General features: G+C 38.9%; 2 protein-coding genes across 8 annotated transcripts in view; one reads left to right on the forward strand and one right to left on the reverse strand.

Annotated features, from left to right (window-relative positions):
• ITFG1 (integrin alpha FG-GAP repeat containing 1) overlaps positions 1-6788 on the reverse strand; it is a 69418-nt gene extending 62630 nt beyond the window's left edge. Inside the window, exons 1-5 of one of the 2 annotated variants that reach the window (XM_048958756.1) lie at positions 6591-6788; positions 3912-3984; positions 3343-3488; positions 1674-1731; positions 576-650 (exon numbers count right to left, since the gene is read on the reverse strand). In XM_048958756.1, the coding sequence (XP_048814713.1) occupies positions 576-650; positions 1674-1731; positions 3343-3488; positions 3912-3984; positions 6591-6780 (542 nt within the window). In that variant the 5' untranslated portion in view covers positions 6781-6788. Of the gene's footprint in view, positions 1-575; positions 651-1673; positions 1732-3342; positions 3489-3911; positions 3985-5308; positions 5333-6590 lie in introns of those variants that run through there. The other variant, XM_048958757.1, reaches the window with a different exon arrangement.
• An 88-nt stretch (positions 6789-6876) lies between these two features.
• The window catches only part of PHKB (phosphorylase kinase regulatory subunit beta), a 68540-nt gene continuing 52380 nt past the window's right edge, over positions 6877-23036 (forward strand). For 2 of the 6 annotated variants that reach the window (XM_048958745.1, XM_048958744.1), the window contains exons 1-5: positions 6877-7092; positions 15425-15514; positions 16383-16521; positions 19022-19121; positions 22019-22126. In XM_048958745.1, the coding sequence (XP_048814702.1) occupies positions 7008-7092; positions 15425-15514; positions 16383-16521; positions 19022-19121; positions 22019-22126 (522 nt within the window). In that variant the 5' untranslated portion in view covers positions 6877-7007. Of the gene's footprint in view, positions 7093-9611; positions 9725-13757; positions 13776-15424; positions 15515-16382; positions 16522-19021; positions 19122-22018; positions 22127-23036 lie in introns of those variants that run through there. The other 4 variants (XM_048958746.1, XM_048958747.1, XM_048958749.1 and 1 more) reach the window with 4 other exon arrangements.

Genomic DNA, 23036 nt, shown 5'->3' on the forward strand with positions numbered 1-23036 from the left:
GCATAGTCCTGGATTTTTCCCCCCCAGTAATTCATTGTCAAATGTTATTGTTTAATTTTAGAGATTAACAGCAAAATTGTTAAATCTTAGAGCATTCTTAAGAGTTAAAAATACTCTTTTTCATATTCCTTACCAGTTGTTGAGATTCCCCATTAAACCTCTTTTTATCCCAGCAGCTGCTAGCTAGTCCCATACTAGAAATCCCAGGGCTAGCAGAAACTTCAATCAAAAACTTAGCTCCTTCCACTGCAATTCCATCACACAAAACTCCTGACAACACTTGAGTGCTGCAAAATGGCCTTAAGTACTCCTTAAAGCAGAAAATGCAATACAGAGGACATCACTGGCATGCAATCTTGTATCGTTACTGCCTTTTGCAAAAATCTTTTTAAGAAACCCATGAAGCATACCAAATGTTTTCTTAATAAACAGCCTAACACAATTAGGTGATGTAATAAAATGTTCGTATATACATGTGGAAAAAGACTCGAGTGCACACAGCTCCAGTCTTGTGTCACTAAATAGAAGAGAACTCACAAGTTACTGAAATTCACGCTAATAAACACTTAGCTTACCCGCCTATCAGTATCTGTGGCTTATCTGAATCACCTGTGACACCAAAGACATCAGGAATCAAATCACCGTTAAAGCTGAAAGTGAAAAACAGTGTCAGTATTACTTTAACTCATTCCAGGAGTGAAAACTGACCATTCTTTACTATCCTGTATTTACTTAGCATTTTCCCAACAGGCAGTTAATAATTTTCAGCTGTGGAAGCTCTTCTCTGAGCTGCCAGCAGTAATGCAAAGGCCACTGAGTACTTTAAACCATGCCATGCATTTGACTTCCTAGTTGTATAAGTCACTTCATGTTACTTAACAAGAAAAAAATATTTCTAGTTATTTTCCTTAAAAACTTCTTCAAATATAAGAAGGCAGAACTGATCAAAAACTTCTCACTCAAGTCTCTTACCCACGCCACTCTTCCCAAAACAAGGATTCTCCAATTTCCAGATACATATATAGTTCTTGTATAACTATACACTCACACGAACAGGAGTTTTGTGAACAAGGTTTGAATTTCATTGCCACTGGAAGATGATCTCAGGTCTCAGCAGCATAACCAACTAAATGCATCTTATTTGACATTGTAAATAAGGCATCAATATAAACCGAAAATACAGTATGCAAATATACATTGCTTACAAGATGTAGAAGTACAGAAAGAGCAGAAACTTGCTTCTCCCCAATAAGTACCTGCTGCCTGACCCTCCTGCTAGATTTTCCACATATTCTTCATTCAAGCTGAGGAACAAATACTTTCACACTGGGATAAGCCAGTAAGGTGGTTGTGGTTTTTTCCTTTGAAATTCACTACAAATAAATGTCTTTTTTTTTTTTTTTTTGCATACAACACTGAGCACTGAAATTAAGAAATGTCAAAGTTTATTTAATTGCTGTGGCCAGGCTGATATGTATTTATATACATACATATATTATATCAACCATTTTTACATATCTGTTTTGTCATCCTTTATTAGGTCACTTGACAAACGACAAGCCATCCTCTTCTTGAGAGGAGCAGCTTTTAAATTTTAGTGTTAAAACATACCTATTAAGTTGCTATTAGTCACTAGTACAAAACATTTTAATTAAAAGGTAGGTGATACTTACTCCATTACTAGAGGCTCATCATGAAAAGTCTTATTTATCATAGTTTTATGGTTAAGATCTGAAAACAGGAAATATTCATTCTATTAAGTTACGGATACGTTATGGCAGTAACATTTAGCAAATATAATCCTTTTTCTATTAGAGTTATTAACTTTTTGATAAGAAAAAAATATATAAGATACAAAAGAAAATGCTCCTGGAGATAAAAGATAAGTTTAAGCTTTTAATTTTGGACAGGTAAGTACTAGCTCAAATGCTGAAGCTGCTTCTCTCCACACTGAAACTTTCAATAAACAAACAGATCTCAGTGAAATTTATTTCATGAAAAACCATTCTCATATGAAATCTGAACTAGCTGGGATGAAGATACTCCAAATTTATCACTGCACACAGGACTTCTGCTTAACATTTTATTACTATAAAATACACTGCTAACAAGATCCACCGCACATCTGAAATTAACATTAGAGCTAGACGGTTTAAATGGGAAATGAGGATTTTAAGTCTCAATCACCTCTAAGACTTGACTTTCACTTCTAATCCCAGCTCTTTGCCACATCATGCCAGTTCCCCTGTCTCCCTGTACTTTTTGTCTTAACTCCAGTCTCCACATTATCCTGCTCTTGATTTGTCATACTTCCATTATTCAGGTAAGCACCAGTACACCTTTCCAGTAGCCTCACTGCATACCAGCCTCTGACTCCTTTCTAAGCTCCACTTGTGCCTCTCCCAGAGTTTGTTTAGTCATAAGACAGCACAAGTTCACCTAAATCCTTCACATTCTTCCTAACACTACAACTTCATTCTTCTCTCAACACTTGATCCAGTGAAGTTTTCTGCGCTGCTCAATGCTTCTCTGGATAAAGCCAGAACCAACAGCCTCTAATGCCACCCATCATTTGCATCATCCATGACTATTTTATAATGTAATTGTTCATAATAGTATTTTCCAATATGTTTTGTACAATTAAGATGATTTTCTGTGGCTTTTTGGTCCTTCTTTCAAGTGTAAACTCTTCCCAAAAAGCTTTTCTAGCAAGCTCAACAGAAAATAAAGACTTCAAGTAGTCACATAGTCTATGACTAAAATACAATCAGACCACTGCTAGATACCTAGAACACAGCTGAAAGATGACTGTCTAAGGTTCTTGAAAACTCCCAGTGACAGAGACTTCACAACTTCTTCCCCAAAACCTATTTCAGAGTCAATCTGTCTTAAACGAATCTGGTTTTAACAGCAATATGAGAGTTATATTAACGTGGGTCAGTTTAGGTATGACATTTTGAAAATGTAAGCTCTCAAGTGTACACTAAGTTCTTAGCACATTCTATAATCAAATATGGTAGTCTTTAGGGATAATCCTTGTGAAACTGACATGTGTAATGGGGAAGCTGCAACAAGTCACCCTTTAGATAGTCAGTTACTATCAATCTGTAATATTGTTTGGTTATACATGTTGCATGATATAAAAGCATTGGTTTCTTATCATAGTTTTGTTTTCTTACATTAATTACTAAATAGTGTTTAATAGCAAAATACTACATGGGTATGAAGCTACACAGCTGCTAATCATTACTTTAAGCATAAATGTAACATGGCACAACTTTCTGAAAATACTTGGAGTTACTAAGAAATCCAAAAATCTTGTTAACAAGTCTCAGGACTCACCTAATGTTTGGTTGTGTCCCCAGAAAATGAACACTGAAAGTTCATCTTTGCCATGATTTTGTGTGCGGGTAGTCAGGAGGACATCCATTTGTGAGTCACCATCATAGTCTCCTGGAACTACACTGGTTATGATAACACCTAGAGACCTAGAATTAAAAACAAATTTTAAAAGGCCTCAAATGCAAATAACAGGACTAATGTGTACATAAAAACCAAATACAAGTACAAAGCAAAATCAAAGCACACAAGTTCTGTAAGGGGTTACAAATTGTGTAAGTAGATGTGACTTGTGTAAAGTCACATCTACTACTTAGTTGCGTGCATGACAAAACTTGTTTCCAGATTTTATGCCACATGAACCACAAAATTAAAAAAGGAAAACAAAAGGGTACCAGAAATTACTGAACAAACCTCTTGCTCAAAGAGCTCACCTAAGCACAAGCCGAACCACAAAGGTTCTAGTCCTGACTGACTGTGAAGATGCACTTCCCATCCCTCCCCTTAAAAAGAAAAAAACAAAAACAAAAACTGAATGGTGAATTGTTTCACCATTCAATACCAACACTTACTTCATCGGTAACTTAACACGGGGCTTAAAGTAAGGTTCCTTTTGGTCTGCCAAAAAGATAATCAATTCATTTCCTGCAAAGCAAATAAGGCAACGTATAAACTTCATAGATAAGGATCATAAATGGCTTATATAAAAAACAATGCTTAAGGAGTTACTCTACAAATGGAATTCCTCACAGAATCAAAAATACAACCACTTCTTCCTCATTAGAAAGGAAGCAAAAGAAATACTTCCTCAGTATAATACTAAAAACTTAATTGTATCATTGACATCATCTACTAGCATCAGAGGAATGCTAATTCAAGACTGTCCTTTAGGGCTTGGCATTAAACCTTTCTCTTTGCTACTGCTATCATATTGTTTTAAACTTCCTATACTGAATTAGCAAATACTACCTGAGGAAAAATATTAGGCATCAGTTATATACAAAAAAATAAACTTGAACGAATTATTGTAACATTGTCTCTGACACAGCAGGATTTTTTGCCTACTCTCCCCACAAAAGCAGGTTAAGAAACTCAGAGAAGTAACCTGACCCCCAGCAGAACTTCCTCATTTGCAATAACACTAGCCACAGACTTTCAGTTGCTTCAACTGCACTTCAATGTCAGATGGCATTCTGTTAGATTGCCCTTCTGCTGCCATCTGTTACACAGCAACAAAACGTTAAGTCCTCCTGCCAATACCCCATTACATCTACTGCCACACCAACCACATCCACCTCCGACATTGTGGGCTGACACATTAAACTTGGAGACATTACTTTGTAAGCAGTCCTTATACTTTTACAAGTATAAAATCACAGCTCAGAATTAAAAGAAAAAAAACACAATGTCCTTACTCATCTTTCATTATATTTATTTCCTTAATTCTCTAATAAGCTCACCTGTAGCATCCCAACATATAAGAACTAGGATACCCACATGAAAATAATCCTATAGCTCTAAACTGGAACTACTAGAGCATATTTCAAGGGCATAATTCAGCAGCAAAGATCAAAGCTGTGAAAGGGCAGAATAAAAATTTCCTAGGTATGAAACGAAAGGATAGCTGCCATAAATGTGTTTGCAAAGGAGAAGATGCCAACAAATGAGTAAATGAAAACAAACCCCTTCCAAATAGATAGAGGCAACCAGCACAGTCCCATCTGGCAAGCTAATACAGCCAGGGTTGCATGATACATTCACAGATGAATGAGGCTGGCACACGAGAGGAAGAAGCCTGCTGGCTAGTGGAGTGTCTGATAATAAAGATGTAGGTCAACTGCTGAAACTCCTAATATTGATTTCATGCTGTAACAATAGGAATAGCAGATACAGCTGCTTTAAACCAGTTATGGATCACTCAAGAAAAGCAGAGGTCACAATCCAGTAATAAAGAAGAAATCACTCACACCTTTCTAAGGGTCAGGGCTCACTACATACTCTAGAAGAGATAATCTCTAAGTGGAGATGCGTCCCTTGTGACAGCCAGCTCTTAAACAAGATTAGCAAGGGGTGGAGACTGAGTCCATCCCTTCCAGTTGCACAGGTGAATTGCTTCCACCTGTGCTCCAGGGCTGGCTACAGCCCTTCACCAGGTGCTCAGTCACTGGTTCAGACCACAACTTAACAGTTCCCATTCACACACCATGGACTCTTCTCATCTAGGTGGTAAAATAACAGCACTGAAGTAGATGCATCTTTACACACATCATGTTCCAAGTTAATTACGCTTTGCTAAATGACTTTTTACAGCCACTAAGAACAGATTTATCTAAAGTTTGGCGCAGTGTTCATTAGCAGTGAAAACAAACAGACTACTAGGAATTATCAGAGGACAACCTATAATTGAGATACCTCTACATCAACCTGCGGCCCACACATCCTTGGTGTTGACTGCTTGTCCTCAAAGAGTACAGAAGAAAGGAGAAAGCGTATACAAGAGGTTAAAGGAAAAACAACAACTAAGCAGCTGTGAAATTCACTATCTGAAAATCTGAGCAAGGATACCAGTGAAGTTTCCAAAACTCTCCACTGAAATGTACCAAGGGAACAACTCTACATTGCCCTGCATTGGCAGAGGCATCAAACATAAGCAAAAGGTGGATTAAACGAATAACAGGTGTGGGCTTTCCCACCTGCCTGAGTGTTTCCAGGCAGCGCTGATCACAGGTGTGCAGTGATTTGGGCCCTCCCTTCAGCTGGGCACGGACCGAGGGAGCCGACAGCCTTATTTCTACATGAGTCTTCACTCGGCCCAGCACCACAACTGCACTCAAAACAAGCTGACGTGTGACCGTCCTATGTTCAAGAGTGAAGCGTTCTGTACCTCTGCATCCCAAAACACCACGACAGCACGAGAAAACAGACCGTAGGAACAAATCTCACACTGCGGCCATCACCTCCGTAGGATGAGGGCTTTACCCCAGTTTTAAGGCCAACTTCTAACCGCAGCCGTGCCGTATCGCAAACACCATTTACCACACCGGAAGCACCTCGGAGGTAACACAACCAACAGCGTTACCCTGGAGAAGCATTCCCTATTCACCGCTCTCCCTCCAGCGCGACCCCAGCGACGACGCGAGCACGGACAGCAGCTGCCAGGCGCAGCCCGGCGCTCACACGGCCCGACCCGCAGCGGGAGCGCGTAGCCCCGCACCAGACACGGCCCCACCCCGGCACCGCCTCGCGCTCACCGCCGCGCAGCACGAACAGGTCCGTCTGCTTGTCCGAGTTGAAGTCTCCGAAGGCCGCCGGCGTGCCGTAGGCCTCGGCGCCGAACAGCTGCGCCGTGACGTTCTGCAGCGCGGCGCCGCGCCCCGCCAGGGCGAGCAGCGCGAGCAGCGCCAGCAGCGCCAGCCCCGGCGCGAGGCGGCACCCCGCCATGCTGCGCCGCGCCGCTCCGGCTCCCGCCGCTCCGCCCGCCACACTTTACGGCAGCTCGGGGCGTGCCCGGCGCCGCTGACCCGGCGGCTTTGCGACGGCGCCGCGACGGGCCGCGCGGGGGCTTACGGCTGGTAGTGGTAACCGGGCGGAGATCGCCGCCGCGGTGCCGAGGGGACGGTGGCGTCCCGGTTTGAGCGGAGCGGCGGGAGCGGAGGCGGCTCGTCGGGATGGCGGCGGTGGCCGCGGCGGCGGCCCATATGGCCGACGTCAGCTGGAAGATGCTGGAGCTGCGGGCTCGCACCAAGCGTTCAGGTCTGACCGCTCGGCTCCGTCCCGGGACGGCTCCGCGCCCCCTCCTCGCCGGCGCCTCTCCCCCTCACTAACCGCCCTCGCCCCGCTCTTTTCTCTCTCGCGCAGCCCGCCCTCCTTCGCCTCGCTGCCGTCTCCTTCCCTCGGCCGTTCTTCTCCCACAGCTTCGCGCGTCACTCAGCGCGGGCCCGGCCGCCCCGAGCCGCTCCGTCCCGCCGCGCACCTGTTGCCGGCGCGTGCCCCAAGCCTCGGGAGCCCCGCTTGGCCGGGCCGGGCTGCCCCGCTCTGCAGCCGCCCCTCACCGGGCGCGGAGCCGCTTTCACCCTCACACGGGGTCGCGAGCCCCGAATTTCGGCTGCTTGAGCCTACGGGCCCTCGGAGGGACGGAGGGGGCCGGGTGCTGGACGGCACGGCGTTGGGGGAAGCTGTTTCTGAGGGTAGTGCTGTGGTGCTGTTTGGCGGTTTGGCAGACGAAGGCTTAAAAAATGAAGTCCCAATTTTTGCCCGGTGTCCCTAGGGTAAAGCTTTGTTGATTTTAACGTGAGGATTCCTCGTGCAGAACTTGGAGCGCAGGCAGCTGGGTTCTGCCTCAGCCCACTGGCTGGCAGGATGAGGTGCGCTGTGGGGCCCTGGGCTTCTGAACCCCTGCTGTTTTTGGTTTAGTTTTTGTTTCTAAATGCAGGACTAGGAGGGCCTCACCCGGCAGTGCTGTTCTGGAAACAGTTTCCCAAAGCATCCCTGGTGCTTCTGTGTTTGTTAAGCACTCTTTCGAAGCTCAAACAGGATTTTTGGGTTTATGCTGTGGTAATGAGGGTCAGACAGCGGGCGAGGAAGGTGGGCCTTCAGGAGTGCTCACAGCAAAGGGACCGATTACAGAATGCTGGCATGGATGGGACTTGACATATTCTACTTATGCATAGTACTGATCATCAAGCTACCGTTATTAAAGGATGCCCATGGGATGAATCGTTATGTGACAGCCAATACAGATTACACAGTGCTGCTGTCTGCAAACTGATTTGTGAACATAGCCATAGAGCACAAGATAAAGCTTGGGTCCTGTGTGCTTGAGTGTGTGAACCCTGAGTCACCCTGAGGGCTGTGTGCTGGCTGGGGGACCCTGTGCACAATGGGCTCTGCTGCTGTAGGCATTTGGCTGATTTTAAATGCTTGACATTTTCTTTGCTGCTACCTTCTGCTTTTTAATTAAATGTGTATGAAAGTCTCTTCTGCTGTAGTGATAGGCTGTTATTGGAGTTCAGTTGCTTCTTTTCCTGTTCAGAGGTTTTGTCACTTAGAATCGGAATAAATTTATTTACTGAATAAATAAACTTGATTTTAGTATAAACATCTTTCTGGTAAATGAGTTGGTTCTGAAGTTAAATTTTCTATGTTCTAGTTCAGGTAACATTCTAACCTAAGAATAAAAGTCATGTTCTTGTTCCTCAAATTTACTCCTACATTTTTTATAACTGTTCAGAAATGTATGTAGCTTAAAAGCTCTCACGCTTAATATCTGGCAGTCAGAAGGACTGTGGCTGTTATTGTCATGGGGAGCGGCTGCAGTGCCCCCAGCCTGCCCTGAGTTGAGTGAAATCTATGCTGAGTCCCAGTTTACTAACAGCACTGCTTCTATTTTTAATGTGGTGCTGGGAGTAAGATAAATAAGTATGGAACCTATCTATGTGTTTGGGCTCATGTGTGTTAAATGCATGAGTGCTTCACGCTTCACAACTGGGAGCAAGGTATCATTCAAGACCCAGTCCTGTAGGAGATAATGCTTATGTATGTTAAAACCTGAATTACATTTTGGCCAGTAGAAACAAGCTTTACTGAGATTTTTTCTTCCCAAAGTGATTAAGTGTTGTATCATTCGTTGCTACTGATAATTAACAGAAGCAGACCATAATGGTGTTCAGCAAACTGTCCAGCCTGCAACCTCTGAAACTGTAGCTAATGTAAAGAGCATAAGCTGCTTTAAGGATTTGGAACAACTTGTCATGTTGGCTTCAAGTGGTGTTTTCTTATTGTACCTTCCAACTGGCAGTTCTACATCAGGTTACAGACATTCAGTACAATAAGCAATTTATGACTGAAAGGAGCATCCCAATGTAAATTCCATGTAGATAAAGGCAACACTATGCATAAGCAGAATTTTAGCTCTGCACTTAGTTTTGCTTCACACTTTTATATGTATTAATTAATTGTTTTTATACAATCCTGAGATATTTAATATAGATCTTATTCATCATCTATGGATTTTAGTAGCAGTTTTTGTATGAAACAAAAAAATTTTCTGTGGAATGTCCAAAAGATGGAGTTTGTGTAGCCTGTGCCATTTTACTTAGTTAAGTTTTATTGGAGGAAAAATAAAAATGATTTGTACAGTGGAAGAGGGAAAGCATAAAATATAACAAAATGGTACTACCCTTTGTGCTCTGTACAGTCTGTCATTTTAATAATTCCACTAACATTGCTTTCACTTAATTTAATGCTGGTTGCCTTTAACATTTACTAAACAGTTTTGAAAATTGCTGTAGCTTAGCCTGAGACGTTTGTGATTAGCTGCACCAATTTGAAATGGCCAGTTTGGATGATGACAGAACCTCATCTGCGCATGCTTTTTTAAAATTTGGTAAGTGTGCAGTTCTGTGTTTTTATTTGTGGCTGTCGAACCCAACAAAAAATAATTGCTTTGTGTTTCATGCAGTGTTTTGTGTTTGCAGCTTTTTTAAACTGTGTAACTTAAAAACTCTGGAAATTGAAATCTACTGCTCAGCTCTTCCTCCTTGGTTTTGGTGTTCTTTTGTGTGTGTGTGTTCTTGTAAGGATAACAGTCTCTGAACTGAATTTTTAAGATGGTGGTTATGTGAAAAGTGTGCAAATAATGGTGTTAAGGTTTAATTTCTTACAAGGAAAGCAACAGGACTTGTTTAGAGGGAAGGAGTAGAATTTCCTATAAGTCAGTACTGGTTCTAAAGATTGACTTTTGGAAGTTAAATGGTAGCAAAATAAAGCCCCATGGCACAGCTTCTCTTTAGGTATAAGCTCATGTACATGAAACAATTGAGACTATTACAATTTTTAGCTTAATATATTTTGAAAAGTGTTTGACAGGAACAAATGTGTCAGTATATGTGAAGAAGCCAATCTGGGAAAACCCTCTGAAGGACTCTTGTTTTGACTGTGCTGAAACACATCAGCAGTACAGTATAAGTGAGAGTTATCAGATAAGAGGATTTCAGCTGGCCTTTGCCACTTGAACTGCCCTGCCCATGGCATTTCCCCTTTCAACACCAACAGACCTGGAATTTTGATATTTTAATTAATAAAAAAAAAAGCTCTTTGCTAATTATCTTGTTGCTCTTTCATATTTCCATTGCTAGTTAAGATACAAAATAAATGATTTCAGTAGTTTTAGGAGGCAATGCTTTGAGTTCTCAGGCTGAGAAATGATGATTACCTTGAATATCCAGAAGAGCTTCTCACCTTGCCTGTAGTGTTTACAAGGTTTGTGTGGCAGGTGGTGGCATTTTGGTGTATTTTAGCTATGTGAAGCTCCTGTGAGCTGGTGTGGCAGGCAGTTTTTATTTGTGGTCTTCAGTGGCTTTTTTGTTTAAAATTCTGAAATAAGGATTTTGTCCATTAATTATAATGGACAAACAAGAGATTACTTCAGATAATTAGGAATAGAGAAAAGACATATTTATTTCTCTTTCCATGAAATTCTAAATTAGTTCAAATTCTTTACAGTTAACTGCACTGTTGAACATAAGATTTTTATTGGTAAATAGTAATTGATGAGTTTTGTCACTTTAAAACATTCAAATTAAACAAAGTTTTACTCATTTGTACCTGTGCTGCTGTTGCTCAGTCTCAATAATGCTTCATCTCTTGTGTTTACTTGTAATTTTTGTTCAGGCACAGGAGTACCTTTACACCTTAATACCTTTTCTCTATTTTCTTTTTAATTTTTTACCTCTAGGGATTTCTTATGGTATTTTCACTGAAGTGCAGAACTGCTCAGTTTGGAAGGGATGTCAGGAGTTCTGCTGTTCTGGTTTCTTGCTCAGAGGAGGGTCAGCTCACAGTTTGCTCCTGTATGAACTGTATGAGCACCAGAAGTACAGTATTTACATGTAAAGTTTGTGGAATTATTCATTTCAGATATGTAAATACGAGAAATGAATTTTCCTTCTAATGGAAGATAAACCTGTTTCTTGCTTCTGAAAGTTATTTTCCCATCTTGCCTTGCCCAACTCCATGAATTGGAGCTTTAAATCAGGTGTATTTCCTGGCGGATAACTATTGAAGTACTACTTCTAGCATTTCTCTTCAGTACCCTCAGCTCAGGAGAGAGGATGGGGATGAGAAGAACATTGGAGGATATGATTTGTTGATAATGCAGAATTATTCTTAAGCTTCACTACGTGAAGAAATAAAATCCTCTTGGTCCCAAATACTGTAATGTGAAGATGTTATTACCAGTACTAATATCAGGCAGTAATATTGCTGTGATCTGAGATCCAGAACTTGCCCACAGCTCAAGTGTTGCATTACATCCAGAACGAGTGTTGCATTAAAGGATTGCAGTCACTTTTGATTCTCATGCCATAAATCAAACCTAGAAGGAAGTCTGGCGTTTTCATGCTTTTTTGTTTGTTGTGTTCTGATATTTGTTATCCAAGTGTACATTGGCTTGTGTTTTTCTGGCAGATGAAATCTTAGAAGTAAAATTCTTGTCATGTTGCTTCCATTCACATGTGGTTAAACTTCAGGGTGTTGCTTGTTGGGTTTAATTATGTACATTGTAAAAGTTGAGCCACCAATCCATTCTTAAAATAGGCAAATTTTAAACTGTAGACCAGGTTCAGAGGTGTGTGGGTGAGAATTTGGGAAGAGGATTTTGAAATGCTGTGTATATCTTTTCAGTCTAAATATATCGGCAGTTCACAGCTCTTCCCTGAAGAGCAGTTAGTGCTAAGCTTGTACATAACTAGAACAAAACCGAAGCAGAAGAGATGAATAAATTGTTGATTTTTCCTGAAATTGTTGTACGTTTGAGTTTCATGTGCTGGTCAATGTTTTTGTGTAGTTCCCATGTCTTGTAGAAATTCTTAATCTTGTAGAATTATTACTGTAGGTCTTCATTAGTAATTGATGTCTCTTCCATCAGTTACTGTGCTGTTCCAGATCTTTTCCTGTTTTCTAATCCTTTGGAAGGAAATAACTCCTCTTTAGTAATTCTTCAGCTTGAAGAATGATGAAACTTTGGAACTTGTAAGTGATAGGAACTACTTCTGAAATAAAGGAGGATTTATTTTCCCATTTTCCAATCAAAGAATGGATGTAGTGTATTTAGTGCACTATGAAGAAAAATAGCTAATTGGAGTTGGGCTAAGGATTTTGAGTGTTCTTTTAACAGCCATTGAATGTCTTTATGCAGGAAGCAGCTCTAATTTCCTATCTGTTAATGTTCTTTGTCATTTTCAAGTAGTTACTGACTTGCAGCAATCTGCTTCTGATTTAGGGAAACAGTAGGCATACTTCATTTCTGTGATTCTTGTGGGAACAAAATGCCATCTACCATATATTCAAATTTTGTACAGGGTTGTTGTGTTAAGTCAACAAGATACTTTTCATATTCCTTCATACCGCTTATTTACCTTGAATGAAATTCCCAATGTATGATTGTAATGAAATGAGATATTTATCAAAAATAGTCGTTGAAATTACTGTCCTTATTCTGAATGCTGACGTGCAAACAGAGAGCTCAATTGCATGTGTCATTCCTTCAGTCTCAGTGCTGAGAACAGGATTGCATATGTCATTCAGTTTCAGTGCTGTAGAGTCTTCAAGTCTTGCTGTCACGTTTTTTTTCCAGTTTTAAAAACCTGTGTTAAATATGTAATTGAAAATAGCTGTATGTAGTATGTTCATGTCTTGCTGAAATGAACTGTCAAATAGATTCTGGAAAAGAGTAAGACAGCCTTTTTTTTTTTCTTTCTCCAACTGTTCTATAAATACTTGCTAGCAGCTTCCAGTGGGCGTTGGTCTCACTATAAATCCACCTTGCTTCTTGTTGGTTCTACCTGTTTGTTGCTTTCGATTTGATTGTGGTACTAACGAGACATAATTTACCACAATGCTCTGGACGTGCAAACAGAACGTGGTCTGTGTTTCTCTGGAGGTTTTCAAGAGGAGAGTGAAGTGGCACTGAGGGACATGGTTAGTAGGCATGGTGCTGGTGGGTCGATCGTTGAACTAGATGAGCTTGGTGGTCTTTTCCAACCTTAATGATTCTGTGTCTTTATGGTAGGTATGTAAGTGAAAGGAAGAGCTCAGTTCTGAGTGGTCATTTAAACAATTTCTCATATGTGTACTCTTTAAATGATAAACACTTTTTCTTATTTTCTTGATCTCTGATCCACTTCACCCTTCATCTTTTTGTATCATCAACAGTCAATTCTGACTGTTTCATTTATTTCTTCTGGTAAAGTTTGATATGTGTGGAAGAATATAGTTTGTGGGTCCTGATGCTTTAACTTTTGCATGCATTTTATTATGTTTGGTCTTTCTGTCCAAAGTTGAAGTCTTCATTCTATGAAATAGAAGCCAAGCATATGCTTTTTGTTCATGATAACTCTTTGTTTTTCTGTTGGCCACAGATGGTCACAGATTGTCTGGTAAGTATGTAAATTACAACAAGAATTTAAACCTTATGTGTTTGTGTATGTGTGCCTGTGAATGCTCACATAGCGCAGTGCTGGCCTTAGCGATCTGCAGGAAGCAGGCGTTCTGAACCTGCTTCATGCGTAGAGTGCACCATAGGTGTGCAGTGCCATAGGTGTGTGTTGCAGAGTTAACAAGTGTAAGAATTTTTTTTTTGCCTTTGAAAATCTAGTAAGTAAATGTTGCTGAAACTTGCTACTTTATATGCAAAGAAGTGGCTGACTAAAGATTTTTCCTATGCAGACTGTCCTATTTTGACTGTGTCACCTTGTAAAAATACTGTTACTGCAGGTTAACATTGTGTGCTTTTGCTCAACAACTGAATTAGAATAGGAATAGGTCATGAATCTACTAAAGCACAGAAATTCCAATTAATATTGCTTTGGAAAAAAAAAAAAGAAGTTCAGAATATGTTTTTTTGTTGTTTTTTTTTTTTTTTTTAAAACAGAAGATACAAGAACTGTGATGTAAGTTGTTTTTGTTTTGTTTTGTTTTTCGTATTACAGGGCAACTTCATGTCTTTTAAATTATTTTAGGCAATTAAACAAGTGAGTCTTATGTGCTTCCCCCTCAGGCCGTTTCCCATGTTCCTTGCAACTTATCTCTCCCAATGAGGAAAGGCAAGGTGGCAGTGGAAGCTCCACTGTGTGGTTAGACATTACCAGAGAACCCAGTGCGACAGACACACAGGACTCTGTTCAAGCTGAGGTGGTGTTTTTTGCTGGGAGAAAAGGAATTTTTTCTAAGTGCTGCTATTCCAAAGCAAAAGTGATTACTAATGAGCAGCAGGGAAACCAGAAACATTTCCCAGTCTCCTCACTACAGGATTTAATTAATAAAGCCTCTGTCACCACTCCACACATTTATTTGGTTCGATTGAGAGTCCTGTATCTGGACATTCTCATTGCCTAACAGTTGGATATGTGCTGGGAGTGCAAAAGAAGTAATGTGAGTAGGAGTATTCTACTGCATCCTGCCAGAGCTGCTTGGCTGCCTGGGCTTCCTAGGCAGTCCGTTCTCTGAGCTTTTCAGAAAGGCAGCGTGCAGTCCGGAAAGGGGAAATTGTCATTCTTCCTGTTACAAATGACTCTGTGGGAGTTCTTGCCATCTAGAACACTGAATAAAGCCACAGTGATTTATGGAAGGTTATGTCACTCTTAACTTTAGAAGCTGGAAATGGTTTACCTCAGCAATTTTTAAGAAATTTATCCTTCCACTACGTTGTCAGGTACAAATAGGGAGTAGTCTATGTATGAGACACTGCAAAGAGAGATCTAAGAAATTAAGGTTCTTAGGAAACTCTTGACATTTAATATGCTGTCTCTAACAATTAAATATATGTTTGTGTAGCATTTGCTCCAGTTAAATATAAGAGGCATTGGGGATCCACTTGGACACAGAGTTTGTGTGGACAGGTACTGAAGAAAGAATGTAGATGGAAATCTTAGGTTCTGTGAAATTATAGAAATGACTTATTTTCTGTTTCAATTGAAATTAGATGAATTGGGCCTTTGCTTAATTAACATGAAAAATCATATTGTAGTTTAGTAATAGAAATTATGTAACTAATTTTTATCTGTTTTTTTTTCTTTTCTTTCTTTAGGTTCAATTTATGAGCCACTTAAAAGTATTAACCTTCCTAAAGCAGAGGGGGAAAGTTTGTGGGATAAATTAGATCATTACTACAGAATTGGTAAGTAAAAAATTGATTAAGAGTTATTCCTACCTTGACAGATTTTCTCTGCAACTTGTGAAAGTTTTTACAATTAAGATTATAACAGTAAGCAGCTTTATGTTGAAGTGGTATATGCAATTTCTAATAAGGATTTCTGCTTTCTGAAAAGCAAAGGGTTCTGTCATTACAATTTCTCGTAAGTTTGCCATGATAGTATAATACATGTATTTTATGCATTACTTGAACAGTATTTACAAGTCATGATTTATCAAAATTATCATCTGCATTTGCCAAACAGTAAAATAAATTCAGAGTATCATCTGATAGGCTGAGATGGGGAGGGGATTTAAGTAATCTGCTCATATCTTTAAGTGCTTCAGCTAACCCCAGGTATGAATTGGAATTGATATTTACATGCCAATTATCACTGCTACTTTGTTCCTGCTGGGGATAGTTTCCTAAATTTCTCTTGGAGTTTGAAAGAAGCAAAACTGGTTGGCCAGAATTGTGCTTTTTGTTGAAAACAAAAAATTCATATTGAAAATCCAGTCCCAGCTTTAAGAGTGAATTAAGATTCTTTTGGATGTAACAGTGATAAAATGGTAGCTTATTATTGTGTGCTAGTCAGGGAGAGAATTTTGTTGGAGAGATTCTGTACAGAGTGGTTTTTGCTATAGAAATAGTCATAGATTATTAGATGATTATTTTTTATTTTTTCTGTAAGAAGTTAGAATCTGACTGTCCAAGCAGCATAAAAAAGGTTTTTGTGTCTCTCCTGAACTTTATATTTTGCTTGCTGTAACTTATCCCATCTTGATCTATTCACATGCAGGAACTGGAAGGAACATCATTGTTAACGCTATTATTTCTTTTTCCTTTTTTCCAGTTAAGGCCACACTATTGCTTCATCAAAGCCCAACCACAGGTCTGTTTCCTACAAAGACATATGGAGATAACCGAAAGGCAAAAGTACATGACAATCTTTACTGTGCTGCGTGCTCCTGGGCATTAGCCCTTGCTTACAGGTGAATAACTTCTAAGTTAACATCTCTGCCATATTACTTTTGGTTGTGCAGTACACTGGGAATATTTTAAAAGATTATCATAGAATGGCTTGGGTTGGAAGGGGCCTTTAAAGCCCATCCAGTTCTAACTCCCCTGCCATGAATAGTCTTCCACCTTCCACATCAGGCTGCACAGGGCCCCATCCAACGTGATCTTGAGCACCTCCAGGATTGGGGACTACAAAACAAGATGTAAATCATAAGAATAACTTGTTACATTTGTTGAGGAAGTGGAGGATATGCGGGAGTGAAGGCACCATAAAATACAAGGGGCTTCACAGTTAACATTGCAGTTACTTATTAAAAGGTTCTGGAAATGAATAACGTGATTTGTCTTAATGGGAGAGTTGTATCACCAGTTCTACCTGAACGTTAAGGAAGTGTTCATTGTCTCTAACCTTGCTTCCTCAACCTCTCAAGCATATATAGGCAGCTCAAATGTAGCGTTTGGAACAAAGATGATAGTGTGCAAATATTGAGTAATTTCCTTTTTTTCTCTTTTAGTTACCATCTAATGGTGAGGTAATAATCATGCTCTTTAACAAAATTCTGGTATATTTTACTGAAGTAGTGCCAGAAATAGTATGAGCTGCTACTGTTGTAGTAAACCTGATCTACTTAGCAGGAAAAAAGGTTTTGAGTTTCTTTTTTTGTCTCTGTTTGTTACTTGAGATTCTATACCTGAGACATTAATGTGAAAAAAACATTTGTTAAAAATTGTGTCCTAGGAAATGTTGTTTCAGAATAAAGCTTTTTGAAACAGAAGACGTAAATCTTTGTAAGTTCGAGTCTGTGTTTACTTTTGAAAAGGCCAAAAATGAGGCAATTAATATTCAGAAAGCATAATTGTTATTCATTTCCATTATATTGAAATCTTTGCATCTTTCTTTCAATTACTCTTTCTTTGGGTGAAATAAAAGCATTTGTAAATGAAAAAAAAAAAACAGGAAAATTTGAGAAGGAAGAATAAAAGGGGCAGAAGTGGCGGTTCTGAATTTTAAGCAGCTGAAAGGGCTTTGTGGAAAGAAACATGGCATAGCATTGCTTGAGTTATTTGGGCTTGAATTCCCAATTTGTAGAATCAGAGAAGATAATAAATAAAATGTGTTGCAGTTTGAAGGAAGGGAAAAGTAGCAGGACAAGTCATTTATTTTACTTCCATTTACGCTTGGAACAAGGCCCTGGGCATCACTGCTGCACTGTGAATTTCCTTTGATGGGCAAAAGTTGATGACTGAAATTAAGTGTATGGCTAAAATCCAAAATGGGCCAAGATACAAGGCTTACGTGGCATTCTGCATGGAGTACCAAACCAAAATCTCTGCTTGACTCATGCTACTGGTAGTGTTCAATAAAAGCTAAACTCCTAAGAACCTGTTATGAAAACAAGTGCTGCTGTTGTGAATAAAAGAAGACAAATGTAAGTTGTTACATGAGGACTTGAGAGCCTTTTGTGCTTTTTACTGCTCTTTGGATTTATAGTAATATAGAGAATAAATCTTACTGCTGAACAAAAAGTTTCCCTGTTTGTTTTGTTATGTTTTAATTTGTTGTTTCCCCTATACCCTCTGATGTGAGCTTCATAATTGAAAGGAAGTACATATTTTATATCTAGGATTATCATTTAAGTAGCATGTTGGATATGCGCGATTTTTTACGTTACCTCTAACTTTCAAATTTTCAGCATAGGTAGCAAAACTTCAGTGTAAGCTGCTGTTGTGTTCCTGATGATGGGAAAAGATATGGTTCCTATGCATAAAATGGGCAGAGAAATATCAGCATGCAAATTATGGTACTTTGCATATTTGAATCAGAGAAATGCTTTCTTAAGTATAGTATGTGAGAAAACCTAATTTTCACTATGAGAAACTCTGTCAGAAATCAAGAGCTGGGGAAGGCTAACCAGTGAACACAATCATCAGGCTTGTTTACCCACAGTGCCTTTCTTGTTAAAATAGTTTCAGGTTGGTGTTGTTTTTAGTGTGTCTTCAGTGATGTAACAATTGCCAGTATTATTTTATTTCATGGTATCAAGTAACTGAGGTGTTTTGGCACATTTCTGGACATTGTGTAGGTAACTTTCAGAACTTGCATGCATAGCTGTAGTTTAACATGATAAGTGCTAAGTTATGAATGGCAGATGCGTTGCAGAATTGAAAGTCCTTTTACGTTTTGGATTTCTCAAAGAACACTGACTTGAAATGTTATAATAACTTCAGGGTGTTTTCTTTCCTTTGTGCCTTTTTGAAATACGAATGTTTGTGGAAGTTGCAACATAACCTAAAAATACAGATTTTAATTTTTCTTTAGTGACAAAAGGATGGGTAGGGCTATAAGTATGTTGATATGAGTGAAGGCACCAGACAGCGTTAATTAAGTACTTAATTTTCCAAAGCACTAATGTGCCTTTTATTTTCCTAATGCATTTCCAATTTGTTTTATGAGTTATCTCTCTTAACCAGGCGTATTGATGATGACAAGGGAAGAACTCATGAACTGGAGCATTCTGCTATAAAGTGTATGAGAGGAATTCTCTACTGCTACATGCGTCAGGCCGATAAGGTAAAATACTGTGGTGTGGACGGAAGCACTCGCTTAATTCTAAGGGATTAATTAAGCTGTAAATGCTAACTCCTAAATATAGATAAAATTCAAAAGGAAAATGTAATATTACTGTGTGGTCCAGTAAAGAACAGCTGCTTCTTTTTTGCCAGGTTTGCATTGTTCTAGGAAACAAAAGAAACAAGAATTTTGCAAAGGGATTGAACAGCAAGGCATATTTGAAACCTCTTGGGGTTCATTTTGTAGTTATTTACCTCATTTAAACATTAGGTTGCTTGTACTGTGGGATTTTTTGTTTAATGCCTTTTGATTTATTGAGTGAAAAGATACAGAATTTCATTTAGCTAAGGTTAGAGAGGTTCTTTGGACTGTTAACTTTGTTATTGCATTTTTTCCATTACATACATGATCATTAGGATTATTTGGGCTGCTTTCTTCAGCAGTCTTATTTGATGTAATACTGTAAATTCAGTAATCCAAAGTGAACGAGGAAATACTAATTTATTTATGTTATAATGCAGTTACAATTTGTGTATGTATGTATTCAGCCTGTAATCCTCTTGTCAGCATACAAGGCTTCTCCTTGTCAAAATTTAGATGTAGTGGTTTAGTTTTGTGTAATTAGCTTAGCAGTAATGCTACAGATAGTTAAATATATGTATTCTGTGTAATTATTTTAAGTTGCATGTCACTGAGTTTAAACTGTTATTAAAAGTCATTTTCACGTTACTGTGAAGTTCCCATTGCTTATAAGTACACAAACTGGAATGTAAAATCTGTAGGCATGTGTCAGTAGTGGTAATAATAGTAAGAAATCAGCCATGTTACCAGCGGCACTTATGCTGACATATTTTTTCCATTTTCCTTGTAGTCTCAGATCGTTAAGTAATCTTGACCTAAATTGATCCTGTTACATTCAAGCTGTTACTTTTCTCTTTTACATGGAGCAGTTTGTTTTGAGGATAAATGCATTTATGATTAATAAGTATTAAATTAACACAGCAGTCAAATTGTTGATGTACTGGTTGTCATTTTTCACTTTCATTACTGTAAAAGGTTTCCTTTTCCTGCTGTGTAGTAATAAGCTATCTCAGTTACCTGACAGACATAATTCAAATTTGATTTTATCTGAGGGGCTTTGTATGTGCTGACCTCATTCTAAGGAATGGTAGTTTTTAATATCATGAGCTATATATACCCAAATGGTGAGGTGTGACTAAGACTCTATACGTTATGCTACTTGTAAGAGAAATTGCAGATGTTGTCTTTTATTGCTAATGAACTTGACTTATAAGCTGAAATGCATTGAATATGCTCCCTGACTAGACATGATAACTCCATACGATATCACTTATTCTACTGGGCCCTACACTGTATGCTGTGTATTTTTTTCTGGTGGAAAGGTATGTTCCATAAAGGTCGGGTCAGCGTGGGAAATGTCATGAAACAGGATCTAGCTGCTGTCCATTCTGGTTAGAGTAATTGAAAGAACTGCTGCATAGCATGCCTTGAGGAAGTACAGAGAAGGATATTCTTTCATTACCTTCATTCTCTGGGAAGATTTCTTTTCTCTGCCTTTCTTATCTTACACTCTGACATTCCAGACAGGAAGCAAAACTAATTGTAAGACCATTGTAGTTCTTATTTCACTCCTTTATTGTTAATCTCTTGTATTAGAAAAGGAATGCAGTAGTTAATTACTACCTGAGTGGCTAATTCTGAGGTCCAGTGATAGTGCCCATGAGTTATAGTTGTTATGATCTGGGGTACTATTTTTCGTCTGTGATCTTTGTCTTCTTTTTGAACTGTCAGCAGTGCTTTTCAGATGCTCCCTAAGAATCTCACCATTCATACACCAAATAAACTTATTTTTAAATTATTTTTAGTTTAAGAGGCATAATATCATAAAATGGTACAACAGGACTTATTCAGTTGTATGGATTATGTTTCATAAAAATGCTAATTGTTATTCCCAATGTAAGTTTTGGACTCTCGACCTCCAGCAAGAGCAGCTTTATACCAAAGTCTTAAGGGAGAGAGAAAGTTCTTTGCAGTCAAGTGAGGAAGTGGTCAGTGATGCTAGGCAGGTAAAGGGCCCAGAGTGCTGTAAAGAGAGGGCATGTAGCAATCAGCTCAAGTGGAATGGCTCCAAGTGTATGTATGTGAATAAGGAGGTACCTTTGGGACAGCGTTATGGAGGGGAAAGCTTTCATGCCCTTAATGAGAAATAAGTGTGCTTGGATGTCTCCCAGAAGTGCCCATTCACTGCACTGTGGGGAAGAAACAGGAACAGTGATAAGAGTGTGTAGGTCTTGGGCTGTGATCTCAGTGGAATCGCAGAAGCATAGTGGGATAGCTCATGTAACTGTGTATCCATCCACGTGATGGATGGATACAGGCATTTTAGGAAAGACAAGTGAGGAAGAGGAGTCGCCCCCACATATGGGAGAGTATGGAATGCATGATACATTGCCTAAGGAGAGCTGATGAATCACCTGGAAGCTTATGAGACAGTATCCTGTAAGCACATTTCAGTTCTGTGACTTCAAAGTAGACATGACATACTTCAGCATGTTTTCTAGTAAAAGTTTCAGCCCTTTTACAGTGAGGTGTTTGACCTGAAAATAAAGATAAATAAGCATCTGGAGTTTCCTATAAGATAATTGTTCTATTAAAACAAAATAAATTAGAAAAATTTTGTTCCACTATATGTCGACTTTATGTATAATGTAGGTTCTGATATATATTGGGATTGTAATTTCTAAGTTCACATAGCTTGATGCACATATAAGTAAATTTCGAAACACCTGAGTTATATGTATAGTGAATTTGCAGTTGTCAAGCAGACAGAAATCATTGACTTTGTTTTTATGTTTATGGTCTTAATTCACTTTTAGGTTCAGCAGTTTAAGCAGGACCCCAAACCCTCTGCATGTCTTCATTCTGTTTTCAATGCACATACTGGAGATGAAGTCTTCTCCCATAATGAATATGGTCATCTTCAGGTAAAGCGTGTGTGCACATGTGTAAATGAAAGTCTAGATGACCTTTAATAATGATACTCTCAATTCCTTCATGATGGAGCATCTCCGAATTTGTTTAGATTTGAGTTAGATGTGTTACCATTGTAACATTGAATTTCTTTCTGCATCTTTTCATGAAAAGGACAGACTGTTTTCAGATATGGGTCAGTGGTATATTTTGGTCACAAGGTAGTGAAATACCTGTGGGAGTTTGGAGGTGAATGGTTGTTTCCTTTTAATGAGACTGCTTTTTGAGACCAAATGACAGCTGTCAGTAAGTAATCCTTTATTAAAATATTAAATATTTAAGTATTTGTAATAGTCAGGAAAATGAAAAATTTAGTGTGATTTTTGCATTGAATTCTTAATTTTTATTTTAACATTCCCAGTTTAATTGTCCATAAGTCTGAGCAATTTTCATTCATAGCAAAGATTTAATGGATACTGTCCACTGCTTTGTCTAGTTACAGATTTGTTGCTTATTATTTTGTGCAGTGGTTTCTACTCAGATTCATTGTCTAACTGCTCTATTCATTGTGCAGTTGTCTTCAATTTTCTGAAGCGTTGATTTACTTTTTTTCTTCTTACCTTCAGACCCCTTTTTGCATTCTTAACTATGTCCTTTTGTGTTCCCATAAACCTATGTATTCTTAAGTCAGAAACCGCTACTGAAATTATTCTCAAGTGACAGTAAGTTGATAATTATTTAATTTCCTGGTGCCAACATCACCAAAATATAGTAGAGGTATTGGGTTCAGAAAACTTAAGTTCCGAGAAGAATGAATTTGGGAGTTACCCTAAGTTGGCATTTTGACATATCTGGCATTTTTGTTGTTTTTTTTTTTTTATCTGTAGCAGGAAACAACAGTTTTGGGACCTGGGAAGTGTTGTG

Source organism: Lagopus muta, chromosome 12 (genome assembly GCF_023343835.1).
Source record: "Lagopus muta isolate bLagMut1 chromosome 12, bLagMut1 primary, whole genome shotgun sequence".
Taxonomy (NCBI): domain Eukaryota; kingdom Metazoa; phylum Chordata; class Aves; order Galliformes; family Phasianidae; genus Lagopus; species Lagopus muta.